Genomic DNA, 27,908 nt, shown 5'->3' with positions numbered 1-27,908 from the left:
AACTAGACACGACGATGTTTGTCTGTTGATAGAAGAAACAATAAAAACATTCAGTTTGATATATATGAATCAGTTAACTGTTATCTTGTACCCCAGTCTTTGCTCATACAAAATGATGTATGGATGAAGTCGCTACAAAAGAGTCTCTTTGGAAGATATTAGTACAAATGTACATGACATTGGCTTGTTTTGCGTTTGTCTTCTTGTGCTTCTTATAGCTCATAGCTGAGAATACTTCTGAATTATACATAGAACTTAAAGCAATCAGTCTTGAGTTAAAAGCTGTCTATGTTCAAACCATGTTATGAATGGAAATTTAATTCTCCTCTTGATACAAAGCCATAAAAGAGATAAAACGCGGTTTGTGTTAAGTGTGTGCAATTTACTATATTGCCACACAATGTAACTGTACCACAATACACAACACAACTGTACCACGATAACATCAAGGCATGATGTTATCGCCTTCGATCGTGGTGAGGGCTTAAGGCCGACGCCTGTTCAAACGTCACACTGCGTCAGCCGGTTGCGTGGAAATGATAAACCCCTGTTGCACGATGAGATTAATCCTAATGTTGGCGACGCGCCATACAGTTGTGCTTTTCTAGTGCGTGTATTTTTGCTTAGCGCTGGAAGTAGAAGACGCGCTGTACAGACATGGGTCTTTCTCTCCTGCTGGTTGTGATGCTGGTGACTTGTCTGGCGGTGAGTTCAGGTAAGAATTCACTCACATGTGTGTCTAAACTAGATTATCCTTGATTATATATACTTAGAAAGCAAACAAATAAGCACATCAAATGTAAGGCATGAAGCAAGATGATTTCTTTCGACCGATTTACTTCTCTAATGCACTTTGTAAGCCTTACACGAAGTTAAATGTCTTAATTATTGGTATCAAAGCATTAGGTTCCCCCCTCACTGATATATCACGATGAGTCACCGATTTGAAAGGGAGCCCAGTATACACCAATTCGTTTAACAAGATGATTCGGCGATGCTACAAACGTAGTTGTAGAAAGTATTACAATGGCAGACCAGGTGTAGAATTAAACATCTAGCGTATAGCAGCAGAACTACGACTACACCGTCAAAGGCATCTGACTATGCTCTTCTGTAGAAATATGTTTTTTCCCGTGGCTTGAAAAATTCAGTGAGAAATTTCTTAGATTCTTAAAAATCAATTTTTGTGACCAAAAATTAAGTGTATTTACTCTTGTTATCTCCCAAACTATGGCTCACATTGACTTCTGTATATGTGTCTTCGGACGCACACAGTAGCTCTTAAACACTGATTGTCTCTTTACACCAGGTAAACGCCGTAATTCGAAAAAAATATCTTTGAATCGCCACCCAACCTACCCACCGTCTACAGAGACCATAGATCATATATATGAACAACAGTGGCGAACTTATCGCTATCTACTGGCCTGGTAAGCGATCGACGAACCCGTCACCTGAACGATAGCAACAGAGCAATCTCGTGATTTAACTTCACTTACTATGATGGGGTGATTTAACTTCACTTCATGCGAGGCACTCGTGCAGGGTTGCACTTGGCATGCAAGCTTGTACAATAACAATTAGCTGTCGATCATATTACGTTGTTCTTGTGGATTAGGCGGCGGGAAACAAATATTGATGGATGTTCACTTTTGAAAAAGAACGCCTCATCATCCTTTTTTGACGTTTTAGTGACACCAATGCTGGACTCATCGGACGGATATCTATGACAACATTGACGCGTGAAAGACTAATTGCGTGAATGATTTTCGTCGGGTCAGATTTCCCTGATTTTGTTTCCAAAATGACCGTTTGGAATGGCAACAGATATAGCAAATATGTGGCAACATTTCTGATATTCTAACTGCACAAAGAAGTCTAATACCTGTGATATTATGTGAACATGTGAAGAAATACAGCATCACCTTAAGCAACCAAGACATCTAGCTAGGTTTTCCTCTCACACACAGGCAGACAAAACCAACATACATTCAATCACAAGAAGTATAACCAGTTAAACGTTAGTGGATAAATGTCAACAGTAGAAACAAAGGATATGTACAAATATTCTTCAAGTTAGTTCGTCTGCATTGTACATTGCGCTATGTCTCTCGATATCCTGTATTGTAACTTAAAAGTTTGTTGTTACACTTGAATGACTTGCTGCTGAACGATCTGTTTGCCTCGCCAGGACAAGACATCGCCGCCTGTGACTCCCCGCCGCTTGTGATCCGCCCGCACTCCGCTCCGCACGAGTTCACGTCCGTCAACTACCCGCGCCCCTACCCCCGGAACACGTACTGCGAGTGGCTGCTGGAGGCGCCCGTGGGGCAGAAGTGCAACCTGACGTTCGTGGACTTCCACCTGACAGGAACCAACTACGGGGGGAAATGTCCGCATACGGACAAGGTACAGATCTACGACGGGGCAGACGCCGAGGCCAACGTCACGCTGTTTGGCACGTTCTGTGAAACTGATCAGCCGACAGGCCAATACGAGTCCAGAGGGAGGCATCTTCTGGTGACGTTTGAAAGTACTACCATCAATTACTTCAGGAGGGGTATAAAAGTGCATTATGGATTTACTCAGTGTACAGGTTGGTGCCTAGAATTTTTTTTACTGCAAGTTTCGTAATATCGACTACGTACTCAATGGTACCCTCACCCTCACAAAGATATAAAGCAACAAGTACTCTGTAAATAATGACTGAAATATTTGATATATGTATTGTATAACCCATGTAACCTAGTGCGTAATGTAAACCTAAGTTTTGGCTTTGAGTTGTCAACAATTTTATATATAGTCTAGTCTCGTGCATTTCTTACCACAGTCGCTTAGTTTTGTGCTGTTTTTGTTTCTTCTATGTTTCTAGTTTGGCGTTTTATGTATCTGTTTGACGTGCTTTGTGAACGTTTGTAATGAACTCTGTGAACGTTTGTAATGAAACCTGTTTCCAGGGCTAACCCTTTGTAATAGCCTTTGGCTAGTTGGGTAGCCCTGGCTGTACTTTGTTACAGTCGAATAAATCAAATCAAATCAAATCAAATCTAAAGCCTTTCTTCGACACTCTAATGGCTAGTAGTCACCATTTTAAGTATCACCAGATCATATCTAAGCCACTGTGGATGTTTAGTTTATCATTGTTCAGCCTGTTAGACATGTCAGATCCATTGCTATTTACATTACCCTTCTGAGAACTTTCCTAGATCTACAGTTTAAATGGACCCAAAAAGTTCTCGGTTGAAAGGTAAAGTCAAAGTAGATCTAGGGGGAGCTGACCAGTTTATAAACGTACTTCTGCATTCCAGACGCGTACGAGTGTGTGTCGAACCCGTGCCAGAATGGAGGCACGTGCGTGGAGGCCCGGTGTGGATATAACTGTACCTGTGCCAGGGACTATGCCGGACCGACGTGTCAGACAGGTGGGGAAGACAGCCGCTTTGGCTTGCAAAATTAAGGTTTGGACAGAATCATACACACAGACGATGGTGAGGTGTAAGTAGTGTGTTGTTTATTTGATGGACATTTAAACAACGCAACTTCTTTTCTGACCGCATAAACACCAAGATGCTTTGTCACGACGATGACGACCGTTTCAGGGAGTTGCTAAATGTGCGCAATTATGTCGTGTTCATGTTGTTTACTTCTCGTTCTTTCCATCAAAAATGTGCTCTGTTTCATACTAGTTAACAAGGGTATAAGCTTTGAAAATCCTATAAAGAAAGCTATGATTGTTTTTGTTGTACCGTTTTACTTGTCTAGTTTGGTCCATAAAACCTGTTCTCCTGGGATATTACAAAGTACGTGGGACGTAGTTAGTTAGAACTAGCAAAGTGTTTGCTGTCCACAGTTACAAGTCATTCGCTATAGAATGTTAATGGCTTCAATAATCTCGACCCCAGATTATGGCGTTGTAGCGGCCCAAGGTTGTTTGTCTCTGTGTGTGCCCGTACAAAAACGTCAACAAAGTGGGTCATTAGTCATTTCCTGTTATCAGTGGCACACTCAAGACATGCGGAATTCGAAGCTGGCTAAAAATTAAGAAGCAAAAAAATCCTCACATGGGGGAGGGGAAAAAAGTAATGATTTTTTTCGCTCTGAGATTCATTCTATCATATTGTATAGCTAGGCCAGGTAAACTAAGTGAATGGTGAAAAGATAAAAATTAGTCCAGACAATTATACCGCTGAAGACAGCTACTAGTATTTCATTGCCCGGTGCATAGAATTCAGACAGTAGAAATCATTTGAGTTTTCATGTCAGGTTGAATCTTATCATTAACGGTTTGGTTCCATCCGTACTCGTGATGTGCAGAGTTACCGTGTGCCTCAAGCCCCTGTCCGCCGGGGACTGCCTGCATCAACCGTGGTGACGCCTTCTCGTGTACCGATGCTCCTACCACTCCTACACCGCCGACAACGACAACAGAACAGGCGACCACCTCTCAAAGCACGACGCCTCCTACTCCAACCACTACGCAAACCCCACCGCAGATGCCTCCCACCACAACAACAAAACAACCGACCATGTCGCAAAGCACCGCTGCAACAACTACAAAGGAATCAGTGGTAATGTCGCGGTTACATTTCCGATTCTTTTATGGGCGACAACCCGCACCGTTTTTACCACGATAGAACATGTACGTAGTAACCACAAAAATGAAGCATGTTGCTGGGCATTTCAATAAGAGCGTTTCTTAGTATGTGTATTACAGTAACGCCAGTTGGTTATGTTGCCAATGGTACTGGTATGCAGCACCATCTAGCGGGTCGACAATGTAAGACAGCCTGGGGACGTCCTTGGTGCTGAAGGTACAATAAATGACATTATACATGTATCCTGCTTTGCACTGTTTTGACAACATACTTTCGTTTCTTCTCTTCTCTGCTTCTTTTTCTTTTGGTGTAAAGACGACAAGGAGCGAAGTAGCCTCGACCAAGAGCCAAGTAACCAGGGCAACGGCTGTCACTGAGAGGAGTACGCCGACGCCAGACGACCCGAAAATAACGCCATCGAAGACGCCACCACCGGGCGACAAGCAAACTGCACCAGACATCAACACCACACCACCGAAAACGCCACCGCTGGCGCACAGGCAAACTGCAGTCCCAACAGCGGACTCACCCAAACCACTGGGCCAGTCGGGACTGGCCGCGTGTGAGACAGACGTGTGGAACTTCTCGGACTGCGGCTGGCCCTGGTGGCTCATCCTGGTGGTGGCGGGGCTGGGGGTCGCCATAGTCGGCACCGTGGGCGGGATGGCGTACAGGTAGTCTTATTTTGACCTCCAAACGATTATTTATCTACAGAGCCTTAACGATTATCAAACCATACTGAAAAAGAGAATTTAGCAATGATGAATCTGTTTCAAATGTGACTACAAGAATGCTTATGACATGAAGTGCACGTGAAGTTCATGCAGAACTTACGATGACGAGCTAGATGATCCATTACATTTCCCCTCTGGATGTTTGTTTGCCCTCAGATATTGTAAGCGGAAGAAGACGGACCGTGTCGTGACGCCCAGGTCCGTGGCAGGCGTGCACATGGAATTGACGGACGTGGACGACTGACTCTAACGTGTCCTTGGAACAGTGGAACATGTCATCAAAAGGATTCTTAGAGAAGTGTATATCTAAAATCAGCATTTTGTTTGTTTGTTTGTTCGTTGGTGTGTTTGTTTGTTTATTTGTTGGTTTGTTTTTTGGTTGGTTGATTCGTTGAATAGCAAAAAGGATGTAACAAGATCTTAAAGGGTTTCGTGGCGAGTGGTTCTTTGTCTTGTAGAAAACGCTGTATATATTTGAGCAGAACTAGCCTTTACAGAGCTATGCTATCAAAGAGCTAATCAAATGGAGTCTGGCCTTACGTGGATGTATCTACACGCTTAAGAACGTATATAAACATGCAAGGACACCGGGTAATTAATACTAAAGGTGTGCTTACTGGACAATTTATAGATATAGTATTGGTTCGGTACAGCTCCGTACGTAATAGTCTTACCACATGTTCAAGAGACTCTTGGATAAATGATGTACAACTCACAGGGAACACGTTTAGTTTTGTGCAGCAAACTCTTGTGCAGTAGATCATTAACTGTGTGAAACGATATGGTTTCCATACAGCTCCATATCATGCTAGTATCATTGTGCATACAACAAATCTAGTGAAGATCACACAGTTGTGTACTTCTCTCTTAGAAAGCAACTAATATTGGATCATCCGACATTCCGTAACATGATCTCACTGAGCATGGATTGATTTCCGTCTGATTTTCCGTTACCATGGCAACAAATTATGCAAACATCATTCGTGACCGGTCCATAATACTTGGTGGATTTAGAAACGAAAATACCTTAGACTGTGCTTAGGTTCTAGATACTTATCTACATACAGTGAATAAAGACGTTAACGGGTGTACCTTACATTGTGGAAACACTTGGCTACCATACTTCATGTCTATTCCATTGAACAATATCAAGGATGGCGCCTATAAGAAATTTGTCTTCTTCGTTTTCGTTTCCAAGCAACCCATGTATTTGTAAACACAATTTTAGACTTTGATTTCTGAGATAACGACATTTGCAGCCCCCTCTACTCCTAACTCTTCCCATATAATGAAACACTATTCAATTCGTGTCACTCCGTCGCTTTCATAGAGATGGACTAGACACGGAAGTGCGCAAGTTTTGAATGCGACTAACCGGTGTTACAATACATTCGACATGGGTCACTTCAGATTGAAAAAAGCTATGTTACGGGCTTACAGTTAAGTTTTCCGTGTCATTTCCAATAGCAACAGTTCCTGTCAGAATAACTTTGAAAATGTATTGCAGATTCCAAATCCCAGTGTCTTTTCATATCATAAGTGACCTATGCGAATACATTGTACAAGGGATATTCTAATACACTAGTACTGTCCCACTTCACGAGGCGTTCCCAGCCTCAATCCGAACCGGGCCGGCCACAGGCGCGTCCGGCACGAAAGTCCTGACTGTCCGCTTGCTGCTGAACCGAACCAGCACACGCCTGGGACCTGACGGCCTGTCCATCTTGTACATGTCTTCATTCGTCTCTTCCACCGGCTCATTCGTTTCTTGCATCTCTTGGACTATCGCAGCCGATGTGTTTGGTGGAACAGACTCCTTACGGGGCGTTAGGAGTGAAGAGTTCTTCCCCTGCTTTGCTTTCTTTGTTTTACGTCTTTTATTTCCCTTTGGAGTTTTTGGCGGTACTCCGTCGTCTCGGATGAACAGCAGCTTCCCCTGGAAGAGGGATGATCGATTCGGAATTTTAGTCTCATCAGCGTTAACTCCGTCCTTCCTCTGCTTTGTGAGTTTGTCGCGAACCTCGGGCAGACGGCGTGCCGTTCTCATCAACTTCCCACAGCGTGAACACCGGGGCTGTCCCTGTTCTTGGTCCGCCGCCCAGTCGACCTCGTGTAGACAGTCCTTTCTTTTCTGTAGTCTGAACTTCGAGATGACGGATGTTAGGAATTCTATGCGCACATCTAAGTCCTCTGACTGGGCGCTCTGTGTCCCTATTGGTTCTAACGTTATGTGAGGATTGCTCTGTTCAGAAGTCGGTTCGACGTTCATAAGGTTTGAAATGATTTTCGGTTTCTGCTGATCAGGGTGGTTAAAGACCTCCGAACTGTTCTCTTCCTGCTTCCTGGGCTGGTGCAGTGTGAGCGGCTGCCCGCGGACTGAGAACCCCGTCTCGTCGCCCGTGTTGATCTTCAGCAGGTCGTGGTTCCATACGAAGATGCCCTGGCGCATGCACGAGCGGCCCCTGGTCAGAGGCCGGGCGGGGTCCTTACCCAGACCCACAACTGTGTCCATCCTCAGTCTACACCAGACGTCCCAAGGCCGTGGAAATAGTAGCAATCAGCCGAGATAGGGTGAACAAACACACTAGAGTTAGTTGGGCAGAGAAGGAAGAATTGAGCGAACGCCTGGTGGAAACTAGTTTATCTTGGTGCCGATCGCTGGACGTCTTTTGTTGTCCGGTTAGTGGTAATTAGTGAGGGTTGACGGGCTGAATTAGCTGGTCATTACTTATCATGTCCCCTGGTTCAGTGAATCTGGGGAAACAAATGGACAGAAACGTGAGTAGATGTAAAGTAGGTCAAAGAGACTTGGTTTATGGAAAACCGCTGTCCCACACACACAAGAAAACAAAAACAATAACAACAAACGAACAATCTAAGAATCTAAGAAACGAGATTGATTATTTCAAAACTTTGATCATTTGTGCTGTTTTCTATAGGTTTTTAAAACTTTGAAAACTCACAAATCCAAGATAAAACCATATGCACAAGCCCGGCCAGTGGAACTTAATCCCTTGCCAAACTCAGCGGTCGGAAGCGTAGACAATCAGTTAATTTTATTTCTGTAATGCAATTAGAGGTACACAACAGAACGCATTGTCCTTGCAAAATTAGAATGGTTTACGTTTCTCCGATACGAATAAATCTACAGTAAACTGTATAAGTATCCCGATTTAAAGTAAAGCGCACTTAGAGATTTAGAAATCTAGTGCAATTTTCTACCTTAAACCACAAGGGCTCATATAGAACAGGCACGATACTTGTGCGGCCTTTATACATGTATAGGATAGAGAGCACCAACGCGCCTCGCAAGAGTGAAAGTAGGGTGAAGGCTGCAGGACTGCGAACCGCGGTGGTCCGGAGAAGAACCCTTGACTGAATGGGCTCTCGACAATGACTCACAACACTTAACTTTACCGTACAATGGTGCTGTTTGCCCAGTGGTGAAATGTTGTTCGTGATCTGACACTGCTGCACCACAGATGTAACTGTTATTATTACGGTTCAGTCAGCAGTTTGTGTAAAATAGCTACGGTATGACAGGCCCAAAAATAACACCGACTGAAATAGACTCGTCAAAATTAAACAGACAGGGCACAATTTGCAAAAATATCCATATATTCGGTATGATTTTAGCAAGTTTCAGCCCGTGGGGATTCTCGCCTCTATATTTCCACACAAATTTGCTAACGTCTACAAACACACTTGCAACACCCAGAAATATGGCAGAAATATCTCACCTCTCTTTGATGTACTTCTTTCAGCAAGTATAACCCACCGTTATTTTGCTTTTTACTGTATTGAACCGTTCGATTTGTATAAAACCTTTCTTACCTGACTGTTTTCCGGTTCGGAGTTGAGAAGTCGATGTTGCCGTGTGCAGAGTCGTGCCCTCTCCCACGCGTCCTGACCCGCAGACTCACGTCTTACCCAGCCCCGCACACCTGTTAACCCAACCGACCAGCCGGGTCATTACGCTGAAAACGTTTCCACGGGAAACAAGAAGGCATGGCCCGTCCGCTCTTAGTCCAATTTTCTTCTGGGGGAAATATCTCAAGTGTTCAAAGCTAGAAGCCGTGGTCCTGGCGATGCGGCGTTACCGTAGTGATGCCGGGCAGGAACGCCGCGAATTGCCGATTTGGCTACCGTACGATGGAATGACTTAAGGGCGCTCTCGGCTTTCCGTCGTTCCGGTTCACCGACTGATTAAGTTACAAGCTGTTGTTACGACTACTTTTTTTTGTTAAATTACTACACAAGGGATTGTGGGAAAGCATGACGACATGTGTAATCGGAAAGGCTCGACATTTAGCGCGAAACTTTTAAAATGCCAACAGTAAGAGGCAAACTGAGACCGATCAAAACGTTGGTATTAAAGTAGCTCTGAGCAGTTGTGTTGTCTTGCCAACATTTTCAAATGCTATCACAAGCAGGAATGTTCGAATTCGTACACAAAAGTGATGCATGGTCAGAAAAAAATGTATGTTACAAAACTTTTGAGGTTGGCGGAATCTTTATTACTTACCAGACGATGCAGTAGCGGATGACTCAACTTGATAATGAACATGTAGACTCTGATGTATTGTGAAAAGCTAGTATGTATATTTGCAGAATGCCGTCTCCCTCCAGATACACACGTGCATGGTATACGTGTGTCCCACAAATGACAGGTAATCTTCTAACTCCACCCAAATCTTTTGTTTCCCGCAGTAATTATGCCCACTACCTGTCGGCCTGCCTGGGAAATTGAAGACACACACGCCTCATTTACGCCTTATCTTATTTAAGATCTGGCCCCTTCTTTGTCTTCGGCTTAAATACATTTTTATTACTAATTGCAGTGAAACGATTGACTGGACGATTCCGTCTAATCTGCTGGATAGACGGGTTTTCATCGGAAGAACGAGGAGAGCGGAAGCGTCGTGAAGGGTCTGAGCAGACATGGCGGGGGTGGTGCTTCTCACTGGCTGAATGAATCCTATATTCTATCCACAGTGCTATGGGTTGTTATTATGTGATATCGGAAGTTGCCGTCTTCCTCTAACGACAATGCATCATCCGTTGCTGTTGCCGCCATCTGTTGCTGCCCTTATGCCCCTGTGATGCCGCGAATCTTATATGAACAGCCTGCCCGTCTTCGAAAGCATGGATCATGGACTCAACTTCGGCCTCGCGTCTTGTTTATATCGACTTCATTTCACGAGGTGACAAAAATAGTAACTTATTGTTTTGTCGCTGTTTTTGTTGTTGATGCTTTTCTGTCGCTACTGCTTGCAGGTTTGTGACAAGCTATTGACTTGCATGTAACCATTGAGAACTGTCCCTTACTGGGCAAGGGGGGAGGTAGTATCCACAACTCGTATTCATGATTTCATTGTGGAGTGATATAAAGTATTATCTATTATTTCCGCCCATAGAAAATTCGTGGAGTACATTTTCTTGCAGCATTCTGGCTCAAGCATGTTCCAAAATCTGCAATCAAAAGAAACGACGAACACCTGCACGAGCCCAAACCTGTTGGCTGTTTTCCTTTTCTTCATATGTTTGAAAACAAAGTACTGAAGGTACGGTGGGAAGTCTGACCACAGACAGGTAAGTCAGTAAAGATACATGGTAGCAAAATATAACAGCCTACAGAATTTGCTGATATTCCGTACTAAGTTGTGAAGTCTGATCTCCAAACAACGGCGTGTATCTACGCCACAGGAGTCACAGGGATGAGTGTTCCATTGTGCACCACTGTAAGAAAGACATTTACAACGATCAGTCTGTATTGAAAGACTTCCCCGCGTAATCGCAGAACTCTCTTAGGAGGATTCGTCCCATCAATGCAGCTCATAGTTGCTTGGAAATAAATCTACCACGGAGAATTGGCACATAATTCTCGTTCATTCCCTGCAGACTCCGTAAAGTGTGGGAAGCCTTATAAACTCATTGTTGTTGTAATCAAGGTTTGTAGCGCGTCTGAACTCCCTGCTTGCTGTCAAAACATTCAGTTATCGACTTATTTTCTCACAGAAGATGGACACGGGACGTCGCCTTGACGTTGAGAATGTCGGGTCTGTTCTGGAGCCGTTGCCGTGTGTCTGTGCCTCTCCAGGCTCCAGTGCGATGTGTGGCTGGTATGAGGAGGAGGGAGAGCGACTCTACCGCCACTCCACTCGGAGGAAGAGTTCCGTCGCCCCGAGAAGGCGCTCTGTCGCTTACACTCAAGGCAGGAGGCAGGAGTTGCCGCCTGGCTCAACGCCGTTCGTGCATCACCAGGACACGCGTAAGTACATCGAGGAATACCGGGTCAGTCGGCAGGGATCTGCGATGGAGGAATACCGGGTCAGTCGGCAGAGATCTCCGATGGAGCTTGTGCGGGTCACCACGCCAATGGTCGAGAAGAAACCCGTACCCAGGGTGGTGGAAGTGAGCAGGACTCCCAGGCCCCGGGAAAAGAGGACGACGCAGTTCCTACCTCCGAACATTGTTACATTTCAGGTGTTCTCTGAAGAACCCACGCCTTCTTCGCGACAGTCTTCACAGAATCACAGCCAACACAAGAAACGCCAAGTGGGGGAGGTCAAACAGAAAACGGACGGATTTCCTACCAGGAATTTGCCAAAAGGTAAGACCTCAATTTAGGACTTTGTGCTCAACATTTCATCTAGACTCACTCGGGTAAGTTCGAACATGACGTTAGCTAGCTACACTAGTTGAAGAATCCAGCTGGGCGTGTACGGGGGGAGAAATGGCAACCTTTATTGAAAGACTACAAAATGTATGCGCAAGTTTAATGACACTTTCTGACATAGATCTGTACTACGTACGCAGGTGGGGAACGGTTATCAGCCGCACCGGCCTCGCCCCGATCTCAGACCGCCAGGGCTTCTGGTCGCCATAGCGCCCAGAGTGAACCTACAAATGGCGGCATCTGCCCACCAAGATGGCGGCCACAGTACCTGAACTTCAAGGACATGCATTCCCGGCCCAGCTGTAAGAGTTTTTATCACTGAGCAGGACAGAAAGAAGGACAAAGATAGAGATTTTGCCATTTATTTATTATGATAGTAGACAATATAATATATACATAGATCATATACAAGATAATGTTACTTGATTTTTTGCCATTATGACACCAATAGTGACATTGATTTTTGTGAGCATTTACGAATTAATGACAGGTAGCGTGCCATGCATTCTCACAGCGCGCACGCGCACTCTGTCCTCTCATAAGGCACATGAAAAATTTCGATGCACGCATTGCAGTGCGCAGAACATCTGTAACCGACTCTTAATACAAGGAAAAGGTATCAAAAATAAAACACCGATTGGAAATTGCTATTTCCCAGTTCCTTTGTAACATTTCAATTGGAATAGAATTGATGAAATACAACAAATACTTCGAAAAGAGACGTTCTTGCTCAATTATTGGGAGGCGCATTGGGTATTACACACACACACACACACACACACACACACACACACACACACACACACACACACACACACACTCGAACTAAAGATAGGTACTTTTCTCAAATGGGGAAAGTGGTGTAAAGTATCTTTCCCAAAGGGCACAACATTGGGATCCTGTCAGGGATTTCAACCCACGTAACCCAGGAACCGTTCTTGCTTCTAAGCCAAACACCCTAGCCATTAGGTTCAACAATGCAATGGAATGCAGCCGCACAACGATTTATCAATCCTTGTGAATCAACCCTTTGACAGTAGAACTGCAACTGTCACTTGGCTTTGTTCTTGGCTTTGTTCTCAAGAAGACATTCTTGCCCCTTGAATTCCGACTAAATTTCTTTTTCATGTGCGGCCTTTATCGTTGGGCTCATGTATCTAAACGTTTTCAAACGTGGGTGGCCCGTGTATCACAGACAAACTAAAACAATTATAGAAGAGCTGTAACCCCAGCCTTGACTTTCATTCATCAAATGCGCTGAAGCGCCGTGAGAATCAAAAGCAATAATAGTAGGATTGGTCTGGACCAATCGTAGGGAATTACGCTGGAGGAAGCGACCTCTGACCTCCGCTCGTGCCACGCTCACAACGCGAAATCCGCCGCCTGTTCTAGTATACTCGCACTTCAAAATTGGACCTCCAGGCATTTGCACGCTGCAAACGTGAATATTTGTGCGTTCCCTTCAGCAAGTGTCTAGGAAGGCAGAATTTTGACGGGTTACAAACATAAGAGCTAGTGAAACCCTTACTTTAAGAATTTGTACAAATGCAGAACTCTGGAAGTAAGGATATCACATTCGAACAACACATGATAATGATACTGTCAATTCAGACGAGACAGCTTTGTCGTCTGCGAAATCTGCTCACTCTCAGAGGACGATCCCACAGATGGCCACTGTCAGTATAGAACGCACATTGCGATCGATTTGGATAACCGGGTAAAACTAACACAGGTAAAACTTATTACACACATAACCAGGTGAAACGATTTTTCCCGATGAGACTTTTATGCAGAAGAATCCACCGCGACACTTTTTCAGGCCTGTGTGTGGACGACTACAGCCTAACTACCATCCTACCACGAGAGCTTTCCGTCCGTCGTCGCTAAGCCCTTGTTGCCTGGGAGACTAGAATCCCAGCCGTCACGGGCATAGTGCACAGTGTAAATGCAGCCAGAAATACCAACGGTTCTAACGCAGGAACAGCCCACCTGTTGCGCTGCAAAGTGCAGCCATGCGAACATTCTTATGGCGGTGTTTCGACTTGCCATGGTGAAAGACTTTCCAGGTGTTCCTCCGCTATATATAGACGATCATTATCAGAGTGTGCACAACGCGAGCGATGGCCTTCTTACACAGCAGGTGTTTGGTCTGCAAAAAAGTCTGAAGAATACAAAAGAAACACAAGCGTCGGTCCTCTACTTGATGGAAAAAGATCCACCATCGCGCAGTAGTCCCCACGAGCGCTACATGGACGACCTGGACGCGGGAAATTGTACCAGCGAGCAAAGCGAGTGTGTTTGCTGTCGTTCTGAAACGCTGTCACGTCTAGCGGGTTAGACGGCAACGCCGCGTGGGGACAGGAATGGTTTTGATTCGAAAATAACAAACTGTTTAAGTCACGGTGGGCGAGAGAAATGTATCGGAACAATCACAGAAGCTCCGCAAAATCAACTAACATTCAAACATCACGAGGAGACGGCGGATTACATCAGAGAATACCGTGCAAAGAAGGTAAACAATTACAACAGGTCTTCATGGAAGACTTGGGACGAAGTTTACCGAACATTGCCGAAATTTGTTGTGGCAACGCCCGTACTCATCTTTCCCTCTTCTCATGACGACTTGAAGTGCACCAACAGGCAACAGCTTTCGCCAGATTTAGCAACAAAAGGTAAATAAACATTTTGAACTTTGTATCTTTTCTGGGACTTTCTATAGCCTTTATTTAGATGTTGTTTTGTGATCACTGCATTTTCCTCACACACTTGTTGCAACATTCTATATGATGATAGACAAAACATTTCATCTTTAATTTTTCACTGAGATAATGAAGACTAAATGTGTAAACATTTCAAGACAGCCTTTGCTGCTGGTCGACGAAATAAGTGCCAAATCAGGTGATGTTGATCTTATCCCAACTGTTAGGATCAAAAGGCAAAGGCACCACGTCTCAGACGTTATCCAGCATCAACCTAAAAAGAGGCGAGGTCACAGGTCAAACGACACTGCCAACAATTCTGCCTCCGCGAATACGTAGGACGAAAAACCAAGAGGCGTTACCGCGTGTCCGCATGGACAGGGATATTAGGAAATCAAGTAACAGAAGCAAAACCGGATCACCGTCATGTACAGGGCCTTACAAACAATCAGGTGAATCAGCTGTTTTGGGCGTTACTTGGATTCAGAAAGGATTCTAATGTTTTCCCGATTGATGACATGTGTTTATAACCTGGAGGTGCTAGTACTGCTACCACTTTTATGCTAGATCTGGAACTGTCTTAAAGATCAGGACATGCAGCATCTGAGTCACGCAAATTTCCAGAAGTAAGACAAAATTCGTCAACTTTATTCGAGGAATTTAATTCATGTACAGTTGTGCAAATGGGTGACTGTCCAAAGTAATTAAGGAACATCCGTGAAAATATGCTTGTCATTGATTCACTAGGATAATTACACTATGATGTACAGCATATCTATCATCATTTTTGAAAAGTATGTATCATCCCTGTCTGTATAGGAGAATTATTTCACTTGCAACTTAATCAATCCTTTGGTACATAATGCCTAGCTAACATCGTTTATTTTAGAATGTAACATTTACATTAAAGGATCCGATGCTTAAATTGAATCAACGTCTGAATATTTCTTAATAGTACACTTGACTGTTTAAGATATCTCCATAGAAGGACCAATGTGTCCACCAGTGAAATAGATTTTGAATCAATGACTGAATATTTCTTAATAGTACATTTGACTGTTTAAAATATCTCCATAAAAGGACCAATGCGTCCACCAGTGAAATAGATTTGGTTGCCAAGAAATCTATGGTTTGCTAAGGAAACAGTGCCATCATATTTGACCGAGTCAGACTGTCATGGTCTCCAGTTCAAACGGTACGTCTTTCCACTTCTTCTTAGTAAGCGTTGTCCCGTCAGGCAAGACGATGTTAAAGCTGGAGATTTTCAGGCAGGGATAACCCTTGTGGGTGTTGCCCAAGTCGAAACCACATGTCTTACAGTGGATTTTTTTGATCCCCAAATCTTGCTTCTTTTTGTCAGTGTGCTGCCTGAACTCTACTTTATCCCATTGGCGAGAGGGATAGATGTGATTGCACTGATCTAACCTCAACTCATTCCCGTAACAGATCAGCCCGCCGTCCGGGCACCCCTTGCAGCAAAGCTTCACATCAGAAGCTCTGTTCAGCCCTTTCTTGATTTCCTGTTGCTTTTTCTTGTCTTCCCTATCTTTAATCATGTCTAGCTGCAGTTTCCTGACTTTCTCCTGGAACTCGCTGCTGTTCAGTTGACTTTGGACGTTCTTGATGGCCTTCTCGGAAACTTCCACCGTCAGGGCGTTCACCCTAGAGAAAGATTTTACCAGATTATCATATGATACCGTACTGACATGTTTCCAATATATACACATACAGCAGCCCAACAGCAAGGGAACTATCGTAGAATAAATAAAATGTTTTACAGAATACAAGCATCATTTCAGACGAACTGTGTCTGATAGATTTTCTTAAACCTGCACAATGATCAAACAATGATTCTGTACTTTTTTGCGTCTAAATGTTTCAAGATTGTTGTGATTGCACCTGGCCTAGTGCTAATCACAAAGTGTACTCCTCTCTGTAGATGAAAATTGACGATGCCCTTTACCTGTCTTTCTCAGCAATATGCACGTCGGCAATCACAAGCTCCTTCCCCTCCGCTGCGCGTGCGCGTCCACGTGCCTGGACCATGGCGATCTCATTGGTTGCGTAGTTGTACTTGATGACCATGTTACAATCCCGGATATCTAGACCTTCCTCGGCTGCAGACAGTGGGCCAAACAACATAAACCATCAGGCATACATACCGGTATCAACCTCAAATCTAAAAGCATCACTTCAGTTCTGTGATCGACTACGAGGAAATCCTCTGATGAAAAAGAGAGTAGTTCAAAATCTCACATAGTTCATAAAAAAATTTTCTCAAGACTTTTAAGAGACAGTACAGTTAAAGAAAAGAAGTGAGAATACCATCTGGATAATTAAGAAGTTTTTTTTAAATCTTACCTATACTTGTGGCGATGAGCAGCTTGTGGTTTCCATCGTTGAACTTTTTGATGACGCCGACTTGTTGGCCGTGTGTCAGTCTGCCGACGTCTTCGCCTCCAGATCCAGTCAGGACCCCGGGGTTCAGGAACCTGAGCGCAGGGGTCTCCTTCACCCAGCTGAGTATGGCTTGGGTCAGGGCACGGGTCTTCACGAACAGGATACCTGATGTAGGTAAATGGTAAGAGGAACATTTTCAGTCTGCTGTTGAACTTGAGGTGAAATGAGAACAAAATAATGTATGATTTAGAAAAAAAGATCAGTGTATGTTTTTACAATAACAGTGTACTTCCATCATCATTTCAGGCACCACTTCAAACCTTTATCATCTAAGAGTGTTAAGTAATGTTACTATGGACGGTGTCCCACATACCTCTAAATTCATCCTCTAACTCTTGCACGGCCTTCAGAATTTCCTTCTCCAGTCTCATCAGTTTTGGGTTGGGATACTCGTCCTCCCTCTGACTGATGTCAATAAGATGATTGCTTTGTGCTGTTTGAAAACAAACAACCTTAACACCACTTACAACACTTCAAGTAACATCTTATGCATAAAAATGCTCAAGTAGTAATGAAAAACATTTACAAGAACAATTGACCTCTTTTTTCAGTGTTCGCCGCATATGCTATGTGTGTGTGGGAGGGAGGGAGGGATACAGCTTCTACCCCTCTCTATGTTGTACTTTTATATTCACACTACCAGTACAATCCTTTCAAGGCATTTCTTACCTTCGAAGAGATCCAGCAGCTGACTTTCCGCAGATGAGATCTTGTGCCTTCCTTTAAGCTTGCTGTAGAAATCTGTCAGGATCTCCATAGCATCCTTCATACGTGCTGTGTTGTTCATCTGTAAGGCTGAAATGAAAATGAAAAAAACAACAACAATGTGAATCTTAAACTATATCTGAGTTGTGTCTGACACACCAATTGGACACAACCACTGATAGAACATATCTATTGAAAGCATCTTCATTTGTTTCCACAGCTTGAAATAATGGCAGTGGCACTTGCTTCCCACATGTGTTTGAAGACTATACCATGAAGTTAGCAAAGGACAAGCTCAGGCAAGGACAAATCTGTCCGACAGGACAGATGTTTCTTAAAGTCTATTCTTACTTACCCTTGTTGTAATTCAGCAGATGGTCACACTGCTGTACCACCTCCGTGTTCCTTTCTTCTGTCGCCTGTTTTTTTACCAGGTCTACAGCAGACTGGTACTCCTGCACTCCCCTCGGTCCGCCGTACTGTAGCTGAAGGTCCGGGGGCAGTCGATTCTCTATTGCTGTCATCACCCCTTCAACCGTCTCTCCAAAGGGGTCCAACGGCCGGGAGTCGGTTACGAGCACGTGCTTGCTCGGCGTGTTCACGTTCTCCTCCAGCTCTGCGATGTTCTCTGGCTTCTCTACCGTTCTGAAGACCTCAGCGTCCAAGCTGGCGATGAGGACCAAGAGCCACTTTTCAGCACCCGGAAGATTTGGTTTTCCTCCAGCGCCTGGACTAGCGGACAGGCCGACTATCTGAGGACGGCTTGCCTGGAGGTTGGCTACCTTGATCTTCAAATACTCCGCCATGATCTTGTTGTAGGGAGCATCCTTCCTAGTGTGGTGGCACTCGTCGAACACGATGAGGGAAAAGTCTGTGATTTTCACAGTCTTGTCACGAAGTGCATTCAGCAGGATTTCTGGTGTTGCCACGGTGATGTCATGGGCTTTCACGATATCCTCAAACGGCCACTTCGTCACGTACGACCCACTGCGCCTGCCCGTGCGGAAGAGCGGCAAGTACCTGCAGAAGGTCCTGTAGTGCTGGTCCAAGATGGTGACTTCTGGCGTGAGGACAAGGACTTTTGCAACGTGTGCCTTTTGGGTGCCACTCTTAAGGAAGATGCGCTTGTCCAGGTGCTCTTTGATAATGTACATGGCGACATGAGTCTTGCCACTGCCAGTTGGAGCGCACACAATGGTGTTCTTGCCTCGGATGGCTGGTTCCGCCAACTCTTTCTGGTAGTTGCGCAGGGTCAGGGGTTTTTCTTGTCGGTTTTCCCTGTGAAAGTAAAGTAAATACATGTATCTAATAAGTTCAAAGGGTCTTACCAATGCCAATGTAAGTTCCATGTAGCCCAAAAAGGTCAATGCATATCCTCAGAGTCGTAATATTATGGATGTTACAGGTGCAACTGAGATGCAAATCAAACATATTAAACTTTCCTTTAGTCATAAATCTTTTACCTATCAAACAGATTAGTTCTTGCAAGTAATGGCAAAGCAGGGAATATATCTATATATATCTATATGTCTATCTATCTATATGTCTATATCTATCTATCTATCTATATCTATCTATCTATCTATATATATCTATCTATATCAATCTATATCTATCTATCTATCTATCTGTACCTATCTATCTATATATATATATATATAGATATATAGATAGATAGATTGACATAGATATATAGATAGATAGACATAGATATAGATATATATAAAGTAGATATAGATATATATAGATATATATAGATATATATATATATATATATTGTCCTTGGTCAAAGTCACCTTGTGTCACTCCGAGCAGCTCCCCGTGAAGCCGTGGGTGCAAAGTCTGTGACCACGTCTGTGTCGAGTGACAGAGATCGCAGTCGCTTTGGATCCGTGAAGTCGTCTGTCTGTCCTGTCCCTGAAAAACATAATTTTCTTATTTTACACTTTCCTTCTATTATTCCCTTTGCAATTATGACTTAGTTTAGGTCTTAATTGAAACAATTACCGTACAAGTCAGCAGGGAGAAAGTAAAAAGGTTTTGATAGCTTTTAAGGTAATACATGCGGTATTAACCTTGTTGTTCCACGGCAAGTGTTTTCTCTCGTGTGCTATCAGCACTGCACAGTTCCTTGGGACTGGTGCCCCAGTCTTCTCCACTGTCCACACGCTTCGGCTCCGTCCAGTCTCCGGCAGCACCACGTACTCCAAGGATGCGTTTGGGGTCGGTACCTTCGTCTGTAGGAAGACATAAATGCACAAATGAATGAATGTTGATTTATTCCTGCGTCTCGTGTCTAAAACGCCAACTTGATATTCACATAAACAACACCAATGCAAATAGCCTTAACCAAAAAAGATTTACCATCAAATGTATCTCATAGAAAATACCTTACCTTCTTCTTCTTCATACTGTCCCCAAATGATGACGTCATCGTCGTCCTTCTCGACCCTGGTGTCTCCTGGTTGCCCTGTGCGCCGACCGTCCTGCCCCTCCTCTTCTGGCGTGTAGTCCCCTCCCTGTGGCGCGTAGTCTCCTCCATCTTGCGTGTAGTCTCCTTCCTCTGCCGCGTAGTCCCCTCCATCTTGTGTGTAGTCTCCTTCCTCTGCCGCGTAGTCCCCTCCCTCTGGCGTGCAGTCTCCATCCATGTTGGGGAGTTCCCCCTGGGATACCTGCATGGTGTTCTGATCTCCAACCACCACGTTTGTGCTTCGATTGACGCTGACGTTGCTGGTGTTCGTAGTATTGTGATAATTGTTGATGATGATGATCGGTGCCTTTGTTGGTGCACATATGTTGGTGCTACCTGAAGTCAGTTTGAAGAGATTGTAATGTCAGGGTAAGGCTCAATTGGTTAACAAATGCTTACTTTCCACCAGCAAACAATTTACAACCACTCCATATTTTGTACGTACAGGATCTTAGGAAATTCCTGGAATGTATGGAAGTGACACCAACAGATAACTAGAAAGGCAACATTTTCGAGGGAATGCAGGATATTTCCCTCCCATTAATAAAGGAAGTATGAATCGGCGTTGTTGTTTATTCAAGCTATTTAAATGTCCTATATGAAGTCCCTACTATTTACCACAAAAGAGATATGAAGTTTTTGCATGAATTATGCAAATGAGGTCCTCATTAGCAGACACGCATTCCATTGAATTCACATTTTCTACATCTACGTATATCTCCTATAGTGAATCCCTACCATGAACCACAAAAGAAATATGAAGTTACTGCATAAAGTATGCAAATTTGGTTTTCATTAGCATAACCCATATTCTGTTGTATTACCTTTCCTAAAGCTATCTACACCTCCAATATGAAATCCCTAGCATCTACAGTAAGGGAAACATATTGCCTCCATTGGTCGCACTAGAAGGACCGAGAGTACGCAAACCGCACGTCTACGTGCGTGGAACAACCAGCATTTCACAAACATACTTACCCTCGTGTTCGAAAGCCTTGTTTCCGCCGTCCGGCATATTCCGTCCTCCGGTTAGGGCTGCAAATTAGAAGAGAATGGCAAACTGAACAGTCTCGTTGGGTTTCCGGTACTAGCGGTTTGAAATTTGTGGGGCTTTGCTGAAATGTTTTGAATTTATACCTTTTTGACAACAGAAACCGAACTGGGGATCCCCGTTGATTAGCGCGATGCGGATATTTTAGGCATAACGTTAAGTTTCGAATTTAAGGAGCTTCGCTATTGGTCTGTGTGTAGACTGGTGGGCAGTTTCCTTCCGGATGACCTCATAATGACTGTAGTTTCGGTGACGTATACGAAACCAAGCCAGCGCAACATACAAGGGGGTTAAATTGAGACTTGTTTGAGTAAGTGTGCTCTCGGTGGTTCTTTTAGACCTCTTTGCCCTGATATATTGATTACATGTAACGTTACATTCAGATACATGATTTTATTCAATCTCCGTATATTAGTGACAATTTTGTTAATGTTAATCAATGCCGAGCGTTGAACAAGTGGAGAAAATGTGCTCAAATATAAATCATCAGACTGGCAAATTCATGATTCTCTGTCCCTCCGGTGGCCCTATTACGAGTAATTATAACGTTAAGTAATTTCAACAGGGCAACAGAAGAAGAAGTTAGATACCTTGTAGACGTCTAACTTCAGTTTGCAACTGGGCAGCTTGATCGCGACGACCAACCTGTTGCAGATACGCTATCAAATCGTTAGACCTCCTGCAAACCATCATGAAATGGAAAAGCTGAAGTGCACTCGAATCACTCATGGTCAGCTCACGGATGTCTTGTTTTTCCGCCTCATATTTAGAGGTCTGCAGTAAGTACCGTGCCAAGGTGTTGGGGTCGATCTGTTCGAAAATCTCTTCCCTTCGTCGCTGTACCGCTTCCGCATACGGGTCAATATCCTCAAAACTCTCCTCGCTGGCTTCCTGCCCACCTGTCGCCATTATTACACGTACACCGGCCGAAACCCAGCTACAAGTTCAGAGAACTCAGCACCATACCAAGCTAACGCAATCAATACGGAATAAAACTCGACATTTTGGCAAAAGTTGATGCCGTGTACTGTACCGGATTGTGGGGTTTTCCAGTGACGGCCGGATCGAGAGCGAGGCACTGACCTTCAACCCTGCTATACAAAAGCATGACGTCGTCCCACCTGTTGCAGCGGGGAAAGTGGGAAAGTCACCTGACGTCATGACCAGGCCGGGGCTACATGAAACTGCACACTTCACACATAGGAAGCAGCAGATAATTGTCAGCACTGTAGTAGTCTGTAGGAAACATAACATCGCACGGGATAGAATACCGCGACGGCAGCTCTGAAAGAGGACAGAACTTGTAATGGAGACCCCTCCATCTCCCCAACTCTATGCCAGTAAACGTCCGGTGACCTTGAAGATTGAAGGACTTTTTGATCTACAGTAGAAGTAAAATTCTTGTAAAAGTTGTGTGTGTGTGGAGTGTGTGTGTGTGTTACGTTTCTTGCACGTGCCCCTACATTTAAATGGCTCACTCAGGCAGCAAACGTGCGCTGTATATGTATGTTCCTATAGCTAGGAAAGGGAATAATTCCAGTCCAATTTACTTTATGCCCCTGGCCTATTTACTACATAATCTCTCCTGTGTGCAGGTAAACGCACCAACAGCACATCAAGGCAGACAATTTTCATATCTTATTATATTTCCCTCCCTATACCCTGTAAATATATTGCTTTTGCTGGCGTCTTCTTCTTCTTCTTTCTTCTTCTTCTGCTCAAATCAAGTAGATGTAGGATGGTAGCTCTATTAATGCAGACACTTATAGTATTTCCCTTACGGTAAATGCTAAGGAGGTCATATTGGAGGTGTAGGTAGCTTTATGAAAGGTAAATACAACGGAATGTATTTCATGCTGATGATGACCTCATTTGCACAATTTATGCAGGAACTTCATATTTCCCTTACTGTAAATGTAAGTAGCTTAACGAAAAGTTAATAAAATGGAATGTGTGTTATGCTAAAGAGGGCCTCATTTGCATAATAATAATCTATGCAGAAATGTCATATTTCCCTATGGTAAATGCTTGGGATGTCATATTGGAGGCGTAGGTACGTTTACGAAAAGTGAATACAACGGAATGAGCATTATGCTAACGAGGACCTCATTTGCATAATCTATGCAGAAACTTCACATTTCTTTTGTGGTTACTGGTAGGAATTTCCTTTTGGAGATATCTGTAGCTTTAGAAAACGTGAATTCAACAGAATGTTTGTTATGCTCATTTGCATCATCAATGCAGAAACTTCGTAATACTTTACTGGTAAATGGTAGGGACTTCATATTGGACATATAAATAGCTTGAACAAACAACAAAGACGTTTTATATTTCCTTTATTAACAGGAGAGAAATATCCTGCATTTGTTCGAAAATGTTGCCTTTCTAGTTGAGAATACATTTGCATGACCTAGTTGATAGGTGACGCTCATGGCAACGAATCATATTCCATAAGGCGCATGTTTTGATGATAGTCACTTGTACCAACTTGTGACAATTTCAATATATGTTAATGTGACCTATATTCTTAGTAGTTGGAATAAGGCACATGGCTAATCAGTCATGACTAATGTGTGAACATTGCAATAGATACCAATGTGACCTATTTGTAATAGTTTATGGACTGTGCGATCGCTCAGAAATTGACGATCCATTGAGGCACATTCAATTGAAATTTAGAAAATAAAGGTTGGTTCCAAGGAAGAACGAATGTTCAAAATACTCAACTTGATAACTGAAGAGTTGATAACGAAGCTCACGGTTAACGTTACAAAGTCGAGACTCTTTCTTGTTATTATATGGAGGAAGGAAAGGAGACAATCAATACATTACATGTGAAGGTTTCAATTATGTCCACCTATTTCATTCGAAACACGTGTGTATCCGTCACAAATGAGTCTGGGTTTCCTGTTAAATTGAGTGGTTTGTATCGGAGCTGCCAATTCACCTCTTGTTCCGTTCTATCATTGTCCTGCCATCCAGCACTGAGAAGTCCGGCACTTCGGGACTATCAACTCGTACATTCAGGTAAAATACTTCGTTACCTCTCTCGCGCCCATCTGTAATCAGCCTTGTCCGTGTGCTTGTGTGGTCTAGGGGCAGGGTTACTAGCCACTAAAAGTACGGATCCAGGCTGCTGTCTCCCGCATGCTTCACTGTTCATTGCCCTTTTAAAAAAGAGCGAGGGGAATTTCCCGGTCACGTTGAACCTAGCTGTTCACACTGTAATAGCACGTTACCGTGAGGACCAGTTGATCAACTCTCCAGCCTCCATTTCTTTTCAAAAGGGACGAGTTGAAACATTTTGTGTACATTTACCTGCCAAAAAGCGTGACTGTTTCTTCGGCATTCGAACACATGTAGAAAAGAGCAACTGAACCACTTTAAAGGACCAACAAGGTGCCTCCGTATCACAAGGAACAGAACAAAAGCATCTGAAGACTGACAGATTCAAAAGATCTGTATCTCAAGAATGAAGTCGAGGTTTCAGTGCGTTGTTGTTCTCATCGCTCTCGCATTGTCAGTGGCACCCGCTGTTCTGTCAGCTGATCAGACGTGCTTTCCCTCGTGCCAAAGGAGTAGGTGGCGTTATTGCGTGCCCTTTGCCTTAAGTGGCCATAGTACCGTAGGCTTCTACAACAGACTTCGGACGGAGTGCATTCTATGTAACTCTAGTCATCAACATTCTGATCCTGTAACAGACAAATGTTTTCCGGAGGTGGAAATGTTCGCCCTAAGAGGGTTTCAGTACGGTATGTTGTCGTCGCAGAAACTAGCTGTGCTCAATTCTACCACTCTGTTGAGTCTTTACCTGATTGATTCACGGATAACTGAAATAGACAACGCTACGTTCAAAGACTTTTGGCGGTTAAGGAATCTGAATTTAGACCTTAACATGTTAACACACATTCCCAGAAATTGGTACAGCGTCTCGCATTCACTGTATAAATACGAGCTTGGCGATCTTTCGATTTCACACAACAACATCTCCAGTTTAGACCATGGATGCTTTAAGAATATGAACAATCTTCAAAGGTTACATCTAAAAAGCAACGCAATACAAGAAGTACATGCTCAGTGGTTTATTGGACTAGACAATTTGAAATACCTGTATTTGAGCGACAACAAAATTGAAACAATTCCGTCTGGCGCGTTTGAGTATGTGAAACAGCTACAGTTTCTGGACTTCAGTGACAACAACTTGGTGTCTGTGAACAGAGAAGCATTCTTGCCACTGAAAAGTGTTATTTATGTTGTGCTTGGCGGGAAGACTCTCATTTACCCCCGGACAAAGAATGTACACAATGTGCCGTGGAACATTTGGCTGGAAAACTGTGACAATCTTTATAAGGGTCTCACAAAGCAGTGGATAGGAATTGAGGTCTCCGGTATGGGGTTGCATATCAATTATAGATTCATTGAAGACAAATTCAGCGTTGATTGGTTTAGCGCGTCAGAAAGAAAGGGTAAGGTCCCAGTAAATATGGACTCGTGTAATCAACTCAGACAACATTTTCAATTGGGCCATTTTGCGGCTAGTCCTCCTTTCATCATCATAGTAAAGACTAATGAAAATCACGAGAATGACTCTTTTTCAAGCCAATGTTTAGAGGCATGGAAAGGTTCTGGTGGTATGGCTTTGGCTTTAAAGGGCAACACTAGTTTAAGAGTCTTTGGTGTAGAAAAAAGTCAGAAAACAGGCGCGCCTAGAGTGGAAGGTTACGGCGTAGTGGTAGATACACTAAGCGGACGAGCAGGTGACTTTGAACGTGGAGATGAAGACAAGGAAGAAGGTGGAAAAGATTCTGTGTCGCGAGTGACTTGTTTCACTCTTGTTCATGACTACAAACAAGTTTCGTTCTTTGACGCTTCCCCAACAAACAAAGCAAATTACACGATGCGTTTGGAAGAAAACGCCACTGTAAACAGCGGCGTTTCGGTAGTAGAGACAATTGACAGTTTCCTGAATACATCTGCTATGACACTTATTTCTCTCACACAGACTAATTATAATGCGCGCCCCAATCCGAACAGCACAGATTTGTGGGCTACTGTGATGATACTAATGATAGTGACAGGTCCGCTTACCATATCCTCTTTCATTGCACTGTTTTGTTACGTAAGCAGAAGTAGGAATAATCAGAATCATGCCTGCAACAGGTGCAATGGCGGAAATGAAGGCCGTAGAAATGATAATGGCGATCGCCAAGAAAATGCAGAACGCAGCAGACAGAACTTTCCTTTTCCCAGGAAAGAAGCCGCAAGGGTTCTACAGAGGAATCCAATGTACACTGGGTATTCACGAGAATCTTCCCAGGCACACAGTGTCCACGAATGCTGTGATATAGATGATCCATCAACACAAGTAACTAACACCTACGATCAAATAAATGAGGACGAAGTCTACTGTCCATCTTGGCACAGTTACTCCGAAATAAAAGATAAGGAAACCGGTGGACATGACAAAAATAAACAAATGTTAAACTCCAGTCAAAGAGACGACAACATGTACGATCAGATAGATGACAATAAGGTGTACGTGCCGTCGGGACACGACTACTGTAACATAAAAGATGAAAGTGAACGTGTGATAGACACTTCTTGTGAACGTGACTGCAATAAGATGAAAGACGAAGACATTGACAATACATCTGGAGATCTAGAGGCCTCACAAAGCGAGTGCTACGGGAATGAGAACAACGACACTCTGACTTTCTATGCTGCAGTTGCAGAAGTCGAGTTGCCCACAAGTACGGCTGTTGGCGGTAATACTTCATTGTATAACACAGGAACAGGGACAACAGCTTCTTTAAACTGTGAAAGGGAAAATCTCTCCGCAATGAAGTCCATGAATCACGACCAGACAGCTTATGAAATAACTTACTGTTCCAGTGCTTCAAATCGAACGAACATGTATGAGACATCAGTTGGAGTTGTTACAAATTGTACCGTCGAAGGGACAACAGAACACAATGAAGCAGGTGTTGGTAACGTTACTTCCGAAAACACAACGGCAGAACACAACACAGATGTTGGTAACTTAACCTACGAACAGAGGAGAAGTAACATTAGGATCAAATGCGAAAGAATGTTGCACAGAAAAGATTCCTGAGGCAAACTTAATAGTGATACGGTACATAGCGTTATGAAAAGAGGACTCTTGCAGAAAATGCGATGGAAACCTTAGGTCTTCTGCCGAGAATTTGTGGTCGATCTCTGTAAGTAACGTTACATTTCAGTAGGATTTTTACTGATTAATGTGTAGAGATTTTAATGTGGAGATGTAACCTTTGTGATGTTGTTTGTATTTGCTTTTTTTAAGAATTTGTACTTGGTGATGTAACTTTTTCTCCTTGTCATCTTTCTGTTGTGGAAAAAACAAAGAACATCTGTGACAAATCTGACCAAGACATGACTTTTTTTGTATACTTTTTCGAATTAATGTTATCTAATTTGACACCATAGTAGTTGAGCCTACTTCATAAATGGAGTAAGACAGGCAACACAAACAATAA

At 43.5% G+C, this 27,908-nt stretch overlaps 4 protein-coding genes across 5 annotated transcripts; 2 read left to right on the top strand and 2 right to left on the bottom strand.

Annotated features, from left to right (window-relative positions):
• Window positions 1–561: 561 nt before the first annotated feature.
• On the top strand, window positions 562–6,425 carry LOC136433117 (uncharacterized). The gene is made up of 6 exons (XM_066424944.1): window positions 562–715; window positions 2,192–2,596; window positions 3,309–3,422; window positions 4,315–4,568; window positions 4,911–5,269; window positions 5,486–6,425. The coding sequence occupies exons 1-6, from the start codon at window positions 658–660 to the stop codon at window positions 5,571–5,573; spliced, it is 1,278 nt and encodes a 425-aa protein (XP_066281041.1). The 5' UTR covers window positions 562–657; the 3' UTR covers window positions 5,574–6,425.
• On the bottom strand, window positions 6,036–9,573 carry LOC136433118 (uncharacterized). Its single transcript, XM_066424945.1, has 2 exons — window positions 9,164–9,573; window positions 6,036–8,083 (listed from the first exon to the last, which is right to left on the bottom strand). Exon 2 carries the CDS (start codon window positions 7,839–7,841, stop codon window positions 6,927–6,929), a length of 915 nt encoding a protein of 304 aa, XP_066281042.1. The 5' UTR covers window positions 7,842–8,083; window positions 9,164–9,573; the 3' UTR covers window positions 6,036–6,926.
• Window positions 9,574–10,242: 669 nt separating this feature from the next.
• LOC136433116 (uncharacterized) lies at window positions 10,243–12,725 on the top strand. 2 transcript variants are annotated; one of them, XM_066424942.1, is made up of 3 exons: window positions 10,243–10,533; window positions 11,348–11,942; window positions 12,149–12,725. In XM_066424942.1, the coding sequence occupies exons 1-3, from the start codon at window positions 10,432–10,434 to the stop codon at window positions 12,328–12,330; spliced, it is 879 nt and encodes a 292-aa protein (XP_066281039.1). In that variant the 5' UTR covers window positions 10,243–10,431; the 3' UTR covers window positions 12,331–12,725. The 2 variants fall into 2 exon arrangements, with proteins under 2 accessions (XP_066281039.1, XP_066281040.1); XM_066424943.1 differs by having other exon boundaries at window positions 10,244–10,533; window positions 11,351–11,942.
• Window positions 12,726–15,324: 2,599 nt separating this feature from the next.
• Window positions 15,325–22,574, bottom strand: LOC136433115 (ATP-dependent RNA helicase DHX58-like). Its single transcript, XM_066424941.1, has 11 exons — window positions 21,984–22,574; window positions 21,321–21,377; window positions 20,268–20,678; window positions 19,948–20,109; window positions 19,669–19,789; window positions 18,228–19,150; window positions 17,837–17,962; window positions 17,481–17,600; window positions 17,069–17,272; window positions 16,671–16,824; window positions 15,325–16,369 (listed from the first exon to the last, which is right to left on the bottom strand). Exons 1-11 carry the CDS (start codon window positions 22,300–22,302, stop codon window positions 15,874–15,876), a joined length of 3,093 nt encoding a protein of 1,030 aa, XP_066281038.1. The 5' UTR covers window positions 22,303–22,574; the 3' UTR covers window positions 15,325–15,873.
• Between the last annotated feature and the right edge of the window lie 5,334 nt (window positions 22,575–27,908).

This window comes from Branchiostoma lanceolatum, chromosome 4, assembly GCF_035083965.1.
Source record: "Branchiostoma lanceolatum isolate klBraLanc5 chromosome 4, klBraLanc5.hap2, whole genome shotgun sequence".
NCBI lineage: Eukaryota > Metazoa > Chordata > Leptocardii > Amphioxiformes > Branchiostomatidae > Branchiostoma > Branchiostoma lanceolatum.
Note: the sequence above shows the minus strand (reverse complement) of the source record. Positions and strands in the feature narration are given on the sequence as shown.